The 12,595-nt window shown below is 38.8% G+C and overlaps 1 protein-coding gene across 2 annotated transcripts; it reads left to right on the forward strand.

The window, feature by feature from the left end:
• The first annotated feature begins 933 nt into the window (after positions 1-933).
• On the forward strand, positions 934-2,741 carry LOC118059968 (uncharacterized). 2 transcript variants are annotated; one of them, XM_035073032.2, is made up of 3 exons: positions 934-1,293; positions 1,388-1,564; positions 1,644-2,741. In XM_035073032.2, the coding sequence occupies exons 1-3, from the start codon at positions 943-945 to the stop codon at positions 2,481-2,483; spliced, it is 1,368 nt and encodes a 455-aa protein (XP_034928923.1). In that variant the 5' UTR covers positions 934-942; the 3' UTR covers positions 2,484-2,741. The 2 variants fall into 2 exon arrangements, with proteins under 2 accessions (XP_034928923.1, XP_034928924.1); XM_035073033.2 differs by having other exon boundaries at positions 1,391-1,564.
• Positions 2,742-12,595: the final 9,854 nt, after the last annotated feature.

The following is a 12,595-nucleotide window of genomic DNA, read 5'->3' on the forward strand; positions in this document are numbered from 1 at the left end:
TGTCAGACTATTGATGGTGACCATGTAATGACCCTTCAAGATTGGGTAGATTTCTGGTTTCGAGATGACTTGAGATACAAGGTACCTTTTTCTGTGGGCAAGTCTAGCGGATCCAATAAGACTAACTATCCTTCTGGCTCAATTGATAAGTCTCGTGTTCGCTTCAGCAAATTCATTCATCCTTTTAAGGAGCTTAATGTCCCTTCTCATATTCAGGATGAAGTTTATTTAGCGGCTTTTCTTTCATGTTGGCTATGCAAATTTGTATTTCCTAGCAAGGATGTTGGTTTCATTCGTCCTAGTACTTTCAAAGTAGCATCCATGATGGCAGCTGGAAGGCAATTCTCTCTTGCGATACCAGTTCTAGCAAGTATCTTCAAAGGTCTAAAGGAAGTCCAGTCTGCATTGAGTGTGACCGCACGAGACATCCCTTTTCCTATTCATTTTCTCAGCAGTTGGCTTGCAGAAAAATTTGGCACCCATCAAACAACAATTAGTCCTACCAAGTTAGTTGGGATGACGAAATATGCCGGTGTGGGGTTGGCAAAACATTTCAATGAATCTCAAGCTCATGCTCTTTTCAGAGATCCCAAGAGAGTCATATTTTCCTGCATTACTTCCCCTGGCTAAAGTTGGGGTCTTATATGATGATGGCAACTTATCAATCCTCGAGAGTGACTACTTTATGTGTATTCGATCCGGCTATTTGACTCTTCGTTATGATGATACTTTTATTTTTTGAATCTTACTGTCCTGATAGATTCAGTAGACAATTTGGGTTTTGCCAACATATTCCCCGTGACTTTGGAGGGAGAACTGGAGTCCCAACCTTGGAGGATGTATCTCAACTTTGGCATAGTTTTACCAAACTCAAAACTCATTCCCAGTGCAAGCTTCCGTTGCCCCCAAATGATAAAACTTCCTTTGGTAACTAAACGTTACATGGATTGGTGGACTCCAAGGTGGTCCAAAGTTTGTTCTCCAGAGATGAAGATCATTCTTAAAAGTCCTGCTAATGTTGCCATAGTATCACGAAGGACAAAAGAAAAGAAGAATGACCCTCTTTTAACCAAAAAGAAACGATCTTCTCCTACCTATAAAAGAGACAAGCGGGTAGTTGATGTTGATTTAGGCAAGGAAGATGGTACACGAACATCTGCCCACATAAATAGGACACCACTTGTGATTCCTAGTGTAAAGAGAGTGAGTACTTCAAAAGATCATCTTAATAAGAAATCCTCTAACTCCTCAGGGACAAAGGAAAGGAGTGCACAATCCTTTTCTCCACAATTGGTAAATAAATACTCGTCTCCTTTTTTTTTTTATATATGCCTTATTAATTCCCCTTTTTTTTTTTATTGAGATGCTCATAAGGATATGCATGTAGCAGGAGGAGGAAGATAATGTTGAAGCGATCTTAAATGTTGATGATAGTGAGCATGAAAACAGTGATCATCATTGGAAACGTTTAAAACGTACAAAAAAAGTGTTCAATCCTTGCAGCTCGGGTTTTCTTCATGGAGTCCCTAGTGCATCAATCATGCCAGACAATATTGATGAACTGGTTTGACACTTTCCCTCTTTTTTTTTTAATTCATGTTATTTGTCATATATTAACCCCCTTTTTGATATGTATGTCTCAGCTTGGTCAACAAGACTTGGGGAATGACTTTGATATGTATATTGGGCCAGAAATGAGTGTTGCTTCTGTTGCTAGCCCTAACCCTTTCAATATTTTAGCTGCTGGGATTGGAAACTCTCAACCTTCATTCAGTTTACCACATGAGCAGCCTAAACCACCTCAACCGATCTTTAATATAGCGACCAACTTGCATAATCTTGGACCTACTACTGCCTTTGAGTCTTCAGGAGTCACTAGGTATTGTGCTGATGACATAATAGGAGAGATAAGATCTGAATTTGCTGTCAAGTGTTGGGAGAGCATCAAAAATAAGATTGCTCGTACACCGATCCATTATATTCCTAACCTGGCTGGTGAAGTTGAGAAGATCCTCCTCACCATTGAAGATATAAAGGTTGATTGCTCTTCTATCAGAAGAATGGTGACCGAGGTGATTGAGGATGCTAAAAAGTTTATTCACTTAGAGTCTTCATTATCTCCTATGATGACATCAGAGCAACGAGCCTTAAATGTTGAAAAGCTTGAAGTGCAACTTAAAAATTCAGAAGCTTTTGAAGAGGAGGCATCTACATCCATTTCTATTACTCATGCTGAGATAACAAAAATAACAGGACAATTGATGGAGTTGCAGAGCAAGAAGACTGAGTTAGAGTCATCTCTCAAGGCGTGTGATGCAAAACTTTCTGAGAGACAAATCATCACCTCCGGCATTCGAGTAGAGATCACCACACTATCCTCTTCCCCTGTGATAAGTGAAACTGACGCAGTCATTCTTCAAAAATTAAAAGGATTGTTGGAGACCAAACAAAAGGAGATGGAAGAACATAACTGGAAACCGTAGTATGATAATGGTTTATTATGCTTTGGAATTTTTTTGTTTTGGTAACATCGGCTTATGACTTTCTATTGAGGCTACATACTTTATGTAATAGAATTCTTCTTTCCATTAATAAAGTCTATATTTTGCCTTTGCTTGTGTCTTGTTACCTAGATTTCCATGTTACGATTGTGTTTTGAGGTTTATTTGTCCCTCTTCTCTACGTGAACAATCATATTAGTTCAAACAACTTTAAAGGATGGTGTGACTGTACTTAGAATAATTTCTAAGTTGCCTACGTACCTTTATGGATAAAGGATCAAGTCACAACGTAGTTCAAAACTTTTTTTTTTTTTTTTGCATGACTGTACTTGGAATGAATTCCAAGTTGCCTACGTACCTTTGTGGATAAAAGGATCAAGTCATAACGTAGTTCACATTTTTTTTTTGTCTTTTTTTTTTTTTTTGTGCCTTTCACAGTTTTAGCTCGTGTGGGCCAGGAGCTACATCAGATTTCAAGCATAGTATCTTTTCAAGAATTTGCCATTGATAGGCCCAATCCTCAATCCATTCTCATCAACAATCTTGTAAGCTCCATTGGTGTAGACTTCTTGAACCACATAAGGGCCATCCCATTTGGAGAGGAACTTGCTGCCCATGCGTTTTGACATGATTATCGGGCGTCGTACTGCCAAGACAAGATCCCCTTCCTGAAAGGAGCGTGGTCGCACCTTCTTGTTGAAAGCTCTACAAAGTCGTGCTTGATAACATTCTAGTCGTTGTTGTGCCTCAAGACGTTTTTCATCTAAAGCTTCAAGCTCTTCAAGGCGTAGGCGAACATTGTCTTCATTGGAAAGTCCTTCTTGGATCGCAATTCTTAAAGATGGAATTTGACATTCTAGTGGAAGAACAGCTTCAACCCCATATACCAGGGAGTATGGAGTAGCTTGAGTTGGTGTTCGGAATGTAGTACGATAAGCCCATAGCGCCTCCCCAATTCTCTCATGCCAGTCCTTCTTCGAGCGATTCACCACCTTCTTGAGAATGTTGCATAAAGTCTTGTTAAAGGCTTCCGCCAAACCATTAGCCGGAGCATTGTACATAGAAGAGTTATGTTGTTTGAAACTGAACTGTGCACACAACTTGTTCATGGCTGTATTGTAGAATTCCTTTCCATTATCGGTTATGATGTGTCTTGGTACCCCATAACGGTAAATGATGTTTGTTCGGATGAAGCTTACAACTGTCTCTTTCTTGACCTCTCTTAATGCTACAGCTTCTGCCCACTTAGAGAAGTAATCTGTTGCAGCCAATATGTAAAGATGCCCCTCGGAGCTTTTCGGCAATGGTCCTACCACATCAAGTCCCCAAGCATCAAAGGGCCAAGAGGCAACTGTCGGGTGTAAAGGCTCGGGTGGCTGGTGGATCAAATTAGCATGCAATTGACAACTTTGACATTTTCTAGCATAGTCTATGCAATCCTTCACCATTGTTGGCCAGTAATATCCCATTCTTTTGATCCGGAAGTGAAGTTTAGGGCCTGATTGGTGTGCTCCACAAATCCCTGAGTGAGTTTCTTCTAGTGCTTTTGTTGCTTCTTCTTCTCCGAGACAGCGCAAAAAAATTCCGTCAAAAGAGCGTCGATAAAGAGTGCCTTGGAAGTATATGAAGCGAGAAGCTCTCCGCCTCACCTCTGTCTTATGGCGTAAGTCTTTAGGTAGTTTTCCATGTCTCAAATAATCGATAAGCGGCTGACGCCAGTCTTCTCTTTCAATCTCGTAGACAGAAACCACGCCCACTTGTTCTTTCTCTTCTATGTCATGGCTTAGTGGTGGAACGACCCATCTTTGACATACAGGGACTTTTATCTCCTCACTACATGATGCTAGTGTTGACGCCAGATTTGCCAAGGCATCGGCTTGCTTATTCTCTTTTCGTGGTACATGTTCTAAAGTGACACAATCAAGTGATGTTATCAGTTTAAGTGCATACTTGTGATATGGGATGAATTCTGGCTTCCTGACTTCATATAGTGAGAGGAGTTGTCTGATGACTAATTGAGAATCACCAAAAACTTTAAGGCGAGACATTTTTATATTCACTGCCATTTCCAACCCAAGAATCAAAGCTTGATATTCAGCCATGTTATTAGAACAACATTTGGTAAGTGAAAAGGAGAAAGGCAAGACCTCCCCTTCTGGTGTGATGAATATAACCCCAGCACCGGCTCCATCTTGTCGTGCTGCGCCATCAAAGAACATTTTCCATGGTTCTGATAGTTCAATAAACAGAACATCCTCATCGGGTAGGTCTTCAGAAAAACTTCCATTCATCGGGAATAGGATGATCAGCCAGAAAATCAGCTAGTGCTTGCCCCTTGATAGCTTTTTTGTGAGACGTAGACAATTTCAAATTCTTGAAGCAATAAAGCCCATTTTGCCAATCTTCCTGATAATACTGGTCTTGAGATGATGTACTTGAGGGGGTCAGCTTGGGAGATTAATCTTACTGAATGCGCTTGGAGGTAATGCCTTAACTTCTTTATTGCAAACATCAATGCTAGACATGTCTTCTCTATTGGGGAATAATTCAGTTCAGCCCCATTTAATGTCCTACTAAGGTAGTAGAGAGCACTTTCCTTGCCTTCATCATTTTGTTGTGCCAACAACACTCCTAAGGAACGTATTTGAGCCGCAATATAGAGGATAAGTGGACGTCCCTGTACCGGTGCTCGAAGGACAGGTGGGTTCAACAAGTATTCTTTTATCTTGTTGAAGGCATTAGTACAAGCTTTATCCCAATAGAATGATGTATCCTTCTTCATTAAGTGGGTGAATGGTTGACATCGGCCCGCTAAGTTAGAAATAAATCTCCGTATATAGGCCAACTTTCCTTGGAGACTCTTCAACTCATGGATGTTTCTTGGCTCCGGCATTTTTAGAATGGCCTCGATCTTAGACTGATCAATCTCAATTCCTCGATGTCGAACTATAAACCCTAGGAATTTTCCTGAGGACACACCAAATGCACATTTTAATGGGTTCATTTTTAGTTGGAATCGACGTAACCGTTCAAACACCAAACGAAGATCCTGCATATGATTTTCCTTTTCTTTTGATTTCACCACGAGGTCATCAACATAGCATTCAACATATTGGTGAAGCATATCGTCAAAAATCTTCTGCATCGCCCTTTGATAAGTGGCACCTGCATTCTTTAAGCCAAAAGGCATAACTTTATAACAATATATCCCTTTTGGAGTTCGAAAAAGCCGTCTTCTCCTCATCTGCGGGTGCCATTCGAATTTGATTATAGCCAGATGAACCGTCCATGAAGGTTAATCTCCCATGACCCGTGGTAGCATCTACCATGATCTCAGTAATTGGAAGTGGAAAGTCATCTTTGGGACAAGCATTGTTAAGATCTCGAAAATCCACACAAACACGCATTTGGCCATTCTTCTTTTTTACTGGCACGATATTTGAAATCCACGTAGGATACTTGACCTCACGAATGAAACCTGCTTGGATAAGTTTATTGACTTCAGCCTCAATCTGTGATATGAGTTCAGGACGAAAGCGACGCTGAGTTTGTTTTACAGGTCTAGCCCCATGTTTCACTGCTAGTTGGTGTACAGCAACCCTTGGGTCTAAACCTGGCATTTCATCATAGGACCAAGCAAAGATATCTCGATATTCCATCAGAAGTTCCATGTAATTCGCTTCCTCTTCAGGTGATAAGTTTGCATTGATGAAGGTTGGTCGTGGGTTTTCAACAGTTCCTAAGTTAACCTCTTTAAGTTCGTCCATTGTAGGCTTATTTTCTGATTCAAGGGAAGATGGAGCTTCCTCAACATCTTCTTCGACGACAAACTTATCATTATCATCTTCTTCAATAGTGATGTGATTTGAAGTGAGACTCATTATTTCATCTTCTTCTTCTTCATTAGAGGGGTTTTGTTATCACTATTGTGCGTGTTTTTCCTTTCAATGTCTCTTCAGCACTCACTACCCATTCACATTGTCTCTTCATGCGTGAAGGTATTTTGCTACGAAGAACCTTTGAATCACCCATCAAACTTGTCTCTTTTGACATGGATTGTCCAAGTCTTGCAAAGACTGGTGTGCGTTTTAGCACCCTTCCATTATTTTGGGTTCCAATCCTAGTAAAACAGGAGCACGACTTGTAGTTCCACCAAGACGATCCCAGACTGAAGCTCTAAGAGGTGTCGACTGACTTTGTTGTTTGTCCTTCACTTCTTTCGCACTTATGTACCGTGAGGCTTCTTTATTAATATGAAAATACAGTGGTGTGGAAGACTCATATCCAAGACCAGCCCTCAAAGTTTTGCCAGAAGTTTTCTTCTCTCTCCATGCCTTTCTAGTCCTTGCAGAATCTTGTTTATCTTCAAGTTGAGTTGTATCACCATCCTTTGATATCTCGTTGATGTCCTCACGACTATAGCCAGCCCTTGCTAAAAGCTTGTAAGCGTTGGGATCAAAGCCATTTGACCGTTTATCAGGGAGTCCTGTAAGATTTATCACCACCGACTCAGTTTGATGAACAAACCCTTTTAGTAAAGGTTTTGAAACCTTGTTCAAGGCGAGATTAGTAGCTGGCAAGGTCAAGTTTTCAAGCTCTTTATTGATCTTTTCTTCATCCTTTGCAAAAGAAGACTGACCCTCTTTTCTTGCTGATACTGGAATATATCGGAGTGCCGCGGCTTTACGTGGTGGTTTATTGTCAACAAAGTTTTTCTACCACCTTTTCTTTTCCTTTATTCTTTGTTGGCTGAGACACCCCTTCATTTGCAGATGACTTATGCCCTTTTGAGCTTTTAGAGTCAATTATTCCCTCTCCTAAGTGGTCAGGTGGTGATCGTAGTTCTTCCATCATATTTGACTTGAAATAGAATTTTGCGTCTGCAAAGTGAGCTTCAGCTATAGTGAAGGGATCGGTGTCTGCCATTATCTTTCTTACTTGTCCATCTCGGCAATACTTAAAACATTGGTGGAGTGTTGAGGATATGATACCATTTTCATGTATCCATGGTCGCCCAAGCAACATATTGTAGGTAGTTTTGGCATCTATGACATGGAAAAGTGCATTGGATTCCATATCTTCCATGTGCATCGCAAGTCTTATCTTTCCTATAGCATTTTGCCCTCCTTGATTAAAACCTTGAATCATCAGATGACTTGGGAAGAGTTCATCCATAGGAATCCCTAGCTCTCTCATGGTCTTAAGAGGTAGTATATTGACCGCCGAGCCATCATCCACCAAGATGCGATTCACTATCTTTTCATCAACATATCCTTTAATGAAAAGAGGTCGGTTATGGAGTTTTGATCCAAGCAACAAGTCTTTCATCGTTGAAGGATATCTCTGTTGTGCATACACCGTGAGATAAGTTTGAAGAGTCATCATGACTTTTCTTCATGACATAATCAATAGGCGTTTTCTCTTCATCAACATGATAGCAAGCAACAGGTACATTTTCAATTCTTTTCATTTCTGTTGGCATGTACTCATTCAATGTAACAGGCTTTCTTATACTTCGAGCTGAAAAACCCTCCTTTCTAACTAGTATGGATTTTTGCTGAGTCTTTTGGCGTATCGGCTCACCAATTAGCTTCCTCACCATTGAGCTCCTCATTCTTGTTGGCTTTGTCATTTGTATGTGTTTCCTCCTTCCTCTTCTACGCGTGACTAAAGTCCATCCTTCATCATCATAATTTTCAGACCATTTAGGCTTCAAGTCGTCAACTTGAGGTGTAAGGGTTATACATGGAGTTTGACTTGAGGATGCAGTGAAGCTCATCGGGAAAATAGCATCAAGTCTTATAGGTTCATAGGAGCCAAAACTTATTGTAGAGAGTGATTGACATGGTCCTAAATTGACCGTGGTTGTGATATTAGAGGCTGCTATTTCATCATCAAAAACGATATCTCCATTCTCGTGTAACCTCATGATCTTGTCTTTCAACACAAAAACACTTCTCTACGGGATGACTAATTAAGCGATGATATTTGCAATAATTTGGATTATCTACTTGGTTTGCTTCTTCAGGGCGTTTCACCTCCGGCAACTCAATGATATTTGCCTCAAGCAGATCATCCAGCATCCTAGATATGTCTGAGTCAGGGAATGGATACACTTTTTCTTGTCGCTCTTTCAATGATGGTTTCTTTCTTTCACCCTTTTTGAAAAGTAGTCGGGCGTTGCATGATCATCCCTCTTAACTCCAGTTGGTACCCTTACAGCAGTCGAGTTAACTACTAAAGATTGCTTTCCCTCGACCTTCAGAGTGCTCTTTCCGAATCTACGACCTTCAGGCTTATTTCTTTTAGGCTCTTGCATAGGTAACAATGAACTTTCAGCCGCCGCAAATGCTAAGTTCCATATCATGTGCACGAGTAGCCAATTCTTCAAAAGACTTTGGTTTGATGCCTTGTAGGATATATCGTAGTCCCCAATGCATCCCTTGAATACACATGTCTAGCGCAGAAGTTTCGGTGAGTCGATCTCTACAGTTGAGGCTAAGGTTTCTCCACCGATGAATGTAGTCGATGACAGGCTCTTCCTTCCACTGACGTGCATTAGTGAGTTCAATCATGCTAACCACACGACGAGTGCTGTAAAAGCGGTTAAGAAAACTCACGCTCCAACTGCTCCCAAGTATCAATCGAGCAAGATTCCAAGTCAGTGTACCAGTCAAAGGCATTACCTTTCAAGGAACGAACAAACTGTTTTACCATGAGATCACCATTAGTCCCGGCATTGTTGCAAGTCTCCACAAAGTGAGCTATATGTTGTCGAGGATTTCCCTTGCCATCGAACTGTTTGAAACTTTGGTGGTTGGTAACTTAGAGGCATCTTTAACAGGTCGATTCTTTGGGTGTACGGCTTCGCATATGAATATGAGGGTTGAATTGAGCTTTCCACCTGGTCTGTGATGGCTTCCTTGATGAGTTCTTTCAGTTGATTTTTGGTGAAGATGCCATCAGTAATACCACGTATATTCTTCACAGCTCCGATTGCAGACTCCTCGATGACATCTAGTTGATCTACTTGAAAAGCCTTGGTAGTTGAGGTTTGGCCTCTTTCGTTCAAGCTCTCAAGTTTGTTCATCAACTTTGCTATCTCGTGGTCTTTTGCCTTGAGTGAAGTCGAAAGCCCCTCGACGAGTTTTGTCAAGTTAGCCACTTGATCTTCTAAAGATGTTGTCTCGGTCATCATCACTGACATGGTGCTAGAACCCGAAGCCTTACTTGGTGATCGACACGGAGAAGTTTCCATAGGTGAATTGTCAAAGTCGCCTTGAGTGCTGAAGACAATTTCGCGCGCCTCACTTGACTTTTGTAGTGGAGTTGCTTGTGGCTTCATCTTTGAGGCGACATCTTGTGCCCCTCTTGCATTCGAAGTTGATATCAACTTGAGAATCGGCCTAGTTCGTGCATACAACTCGACGATGGATTTTGTTTTCAATGGCGGGGTTGAAGGATCTTCAATAGTGTGTTGGGGACCTGAATCAATGGCCTTGTTGCTCTTCGAAGCGACAATGGTGATCATGTTCCTCGTAGTTGCCATTGAGAGTTTTGTTGAAAATTCTTTCTTGAAGGGAAGAGATGAAAGGTAGAGATGTCCCCAGCGGAGTCGCCAGAAATTTGTAGACACAATTTTGTGTACCTGAAATTAAATAAGCACACGTGTACAAATATATAATTTTATTAAATATATGAATGGGTACAATCTCTATGTAATATATTCTATCAAAAGAATATGGCAATCCTCTGATTCTTCCCTTGGATTTGATGTATGGTGACTTGATTTATTTGAGTAATCAAGCCAAGATTTGTGCTTTGCAAGAACACGAATTTGGGCGTGTATTGCGAAGCGAGATGTTGTGATTTGATGCTTTGAAGAGTACCTTGATTTGTCTTCAAAGTGTTGTTGAAGAACTCTTATGGGGCGTTTTGGCTTGATCCAACAGAGCTTCGTTCTTGTTAAACTTCAAGCGTAGATGAAGGAGGCTTGAGAACTCTTTGAGAGAGAGCTTCCTTGCTTGAAGAGAGAGAGAGAGAGAGAGTCTTGAAGAAAATTTGTATCTCCTCTGGAATCCCCTCCCTTTAGGTTGAGGCCCTCTATTTATAGAGATCTGTAGGGGCTCTCAGGTCCTTTTCCAATGCCACGTGGCATAATTTTATTAGTTGGTCTTTATTGATGGAATCTTGACTTTATGACAAGATATCTTGAATATCTCATCTCAAGTGTCAACTTTTCATTGGTCAAGAAATATTTGAAGGCTCATTTGTTTTCCATGTCATTTATTTTCAATTTTATTTTATTCTTTATTTTAAAGAATAAAATAACACATGGTGAAATTTGATTGGTGGAAAATTTGTGTTTCTACAGACTTGTTAAGGTGTAGATAAGGAGAGTACAGTGATTAATAAAAATAAAAATAATATTCATATGTGTAACAGATTAAAGTCCTTGCATTTTCACGATTTATATAAACAAATGAATTATTCAATTAATATTATTATTTACAGTGTATAAATAAATTAAAAATTATTGATACAAATCATGAAAGGTGGAAAATAGACATACAGGCTAACACCTGTTGTTTTTATGTCGACTCTAATAATTCTATAAGCAGCCTTTTATGTTGATATTATCAAGAATTATGATAATGATTATTTTAAAAAAAAATTATATAAAAATATATAAAAATAATATATATTTTTACATTTTTTTATAAACATATTAAAAGAATAAAAAACACAAAATAAAATTAATTTCTAACAAAAAAATCAAAAGTACCGCAAAAATACACAGCACCATTAACAGAAAAAGATTCTTATAAAGATATAGATATTGACTATTCGAAAAACAATCACAGAAGGCTACATGCATCGTTTGAAAGTATTTTGGGTTTGGCCAATGAAGAACAGATGGGGCTAGCTATTGACCGTGCAGATAATAATCACACATAAGGGACTGTACGATCAAGAAAATAAAGATACCCATCAGATCATCCAAAGAGAACAAAAATTAGACACTGGTATAGGGTTTCATAGTATTCCTGGAAGGAAATTGTGGTCTTTCTGATAAAAACTAGGGCAGGTTGGGTTAACCATTATTGGCGATAGAATTTGGTTTTGTGTACGAACTTTGTTATTTTATGAAAAGTAACAATATCATCAATTGATCTCAATATTAGAACCAATGATAATTCAACAAGGAAAAACTGACAAACTCATCTAGTTATGTAATTATAATACAAGCTTCTCAGTTAAGTTTTGTTACATTCTAATTAATAGTACCTCCTCTCCTCTTCTAATAACAGAGTTTTTGAAGCCAATATTTAGATTAAAAAGGGCTCTCTAAAAGTTCAAACATTTATCTGGTTGGCAGTCCAGGACAAAGTTAGTACAAGAACTTTTTTTTATAACTAGAATGTTTTGTTTACCACACAAGTTTTATGTGTCTTTTGTAGCTTAGATTTTTAAACTTTTGAGCATTTTTTTTTATACACTATAACTTTTTAAGAGCGTTTAGATTAAAGTTTTTGATTGGTGAGGTATCCAATATTGTTTACCAGCACACTAGATTCGCTGTTTCTACAATGGACTGGAATGGTGCAAAGGCAAAATTTAAAGATTAACTTAGAGACTAATTTCCAGTAGTACTATTTGGGATATATATTAGGTTGTTGAGGAATAAAAATGTTTTTCAAGAGGGAACTATAAGCTTGTTTAATTATTTCTCCATTATCTTTCATCGGGTTGCTATGTGATTGCATACTCTAGATTCAAACTTTATTTATATGAAAAATAACCTCTTAAGATCTTCTGATGGCATTAAATTATAGTGGAATAAGAAATTTTATATAATTTTTTTGTTTTTGTTGTAGTAGATTGATTAATTAATTAAAATTTTTTCTAACTTTTTTTTTTGTTATGTTTCTGTATTTTACTTTGATTATTAATTTTATGGTCTTTTCAATATACTATCGATAATTATTAAAAAAAGAAACACTTGAGCAGGTAGATGGAGAAATGACTGATTAATATGCACAGATTGATTTAATTGTCTGGCTCTGATATATTATTAATTTTTAAATTACTCT

The sequence above is a fragment of the Populus alba genome, chromosome 10 (genome assembly GCF_005239225.2).
Source record: "Populus alba chromosome 10, ASM523922v2, whole genome shotgun sequence".
In the NCBI taxonomy this organism is placed as follows: domain Eukaryota; kingdom Viridiplantae; phylum Streptophyta; class Magnoliopsida; order Malpighiales; family Salicaceae; genus Populus; species Populus alba.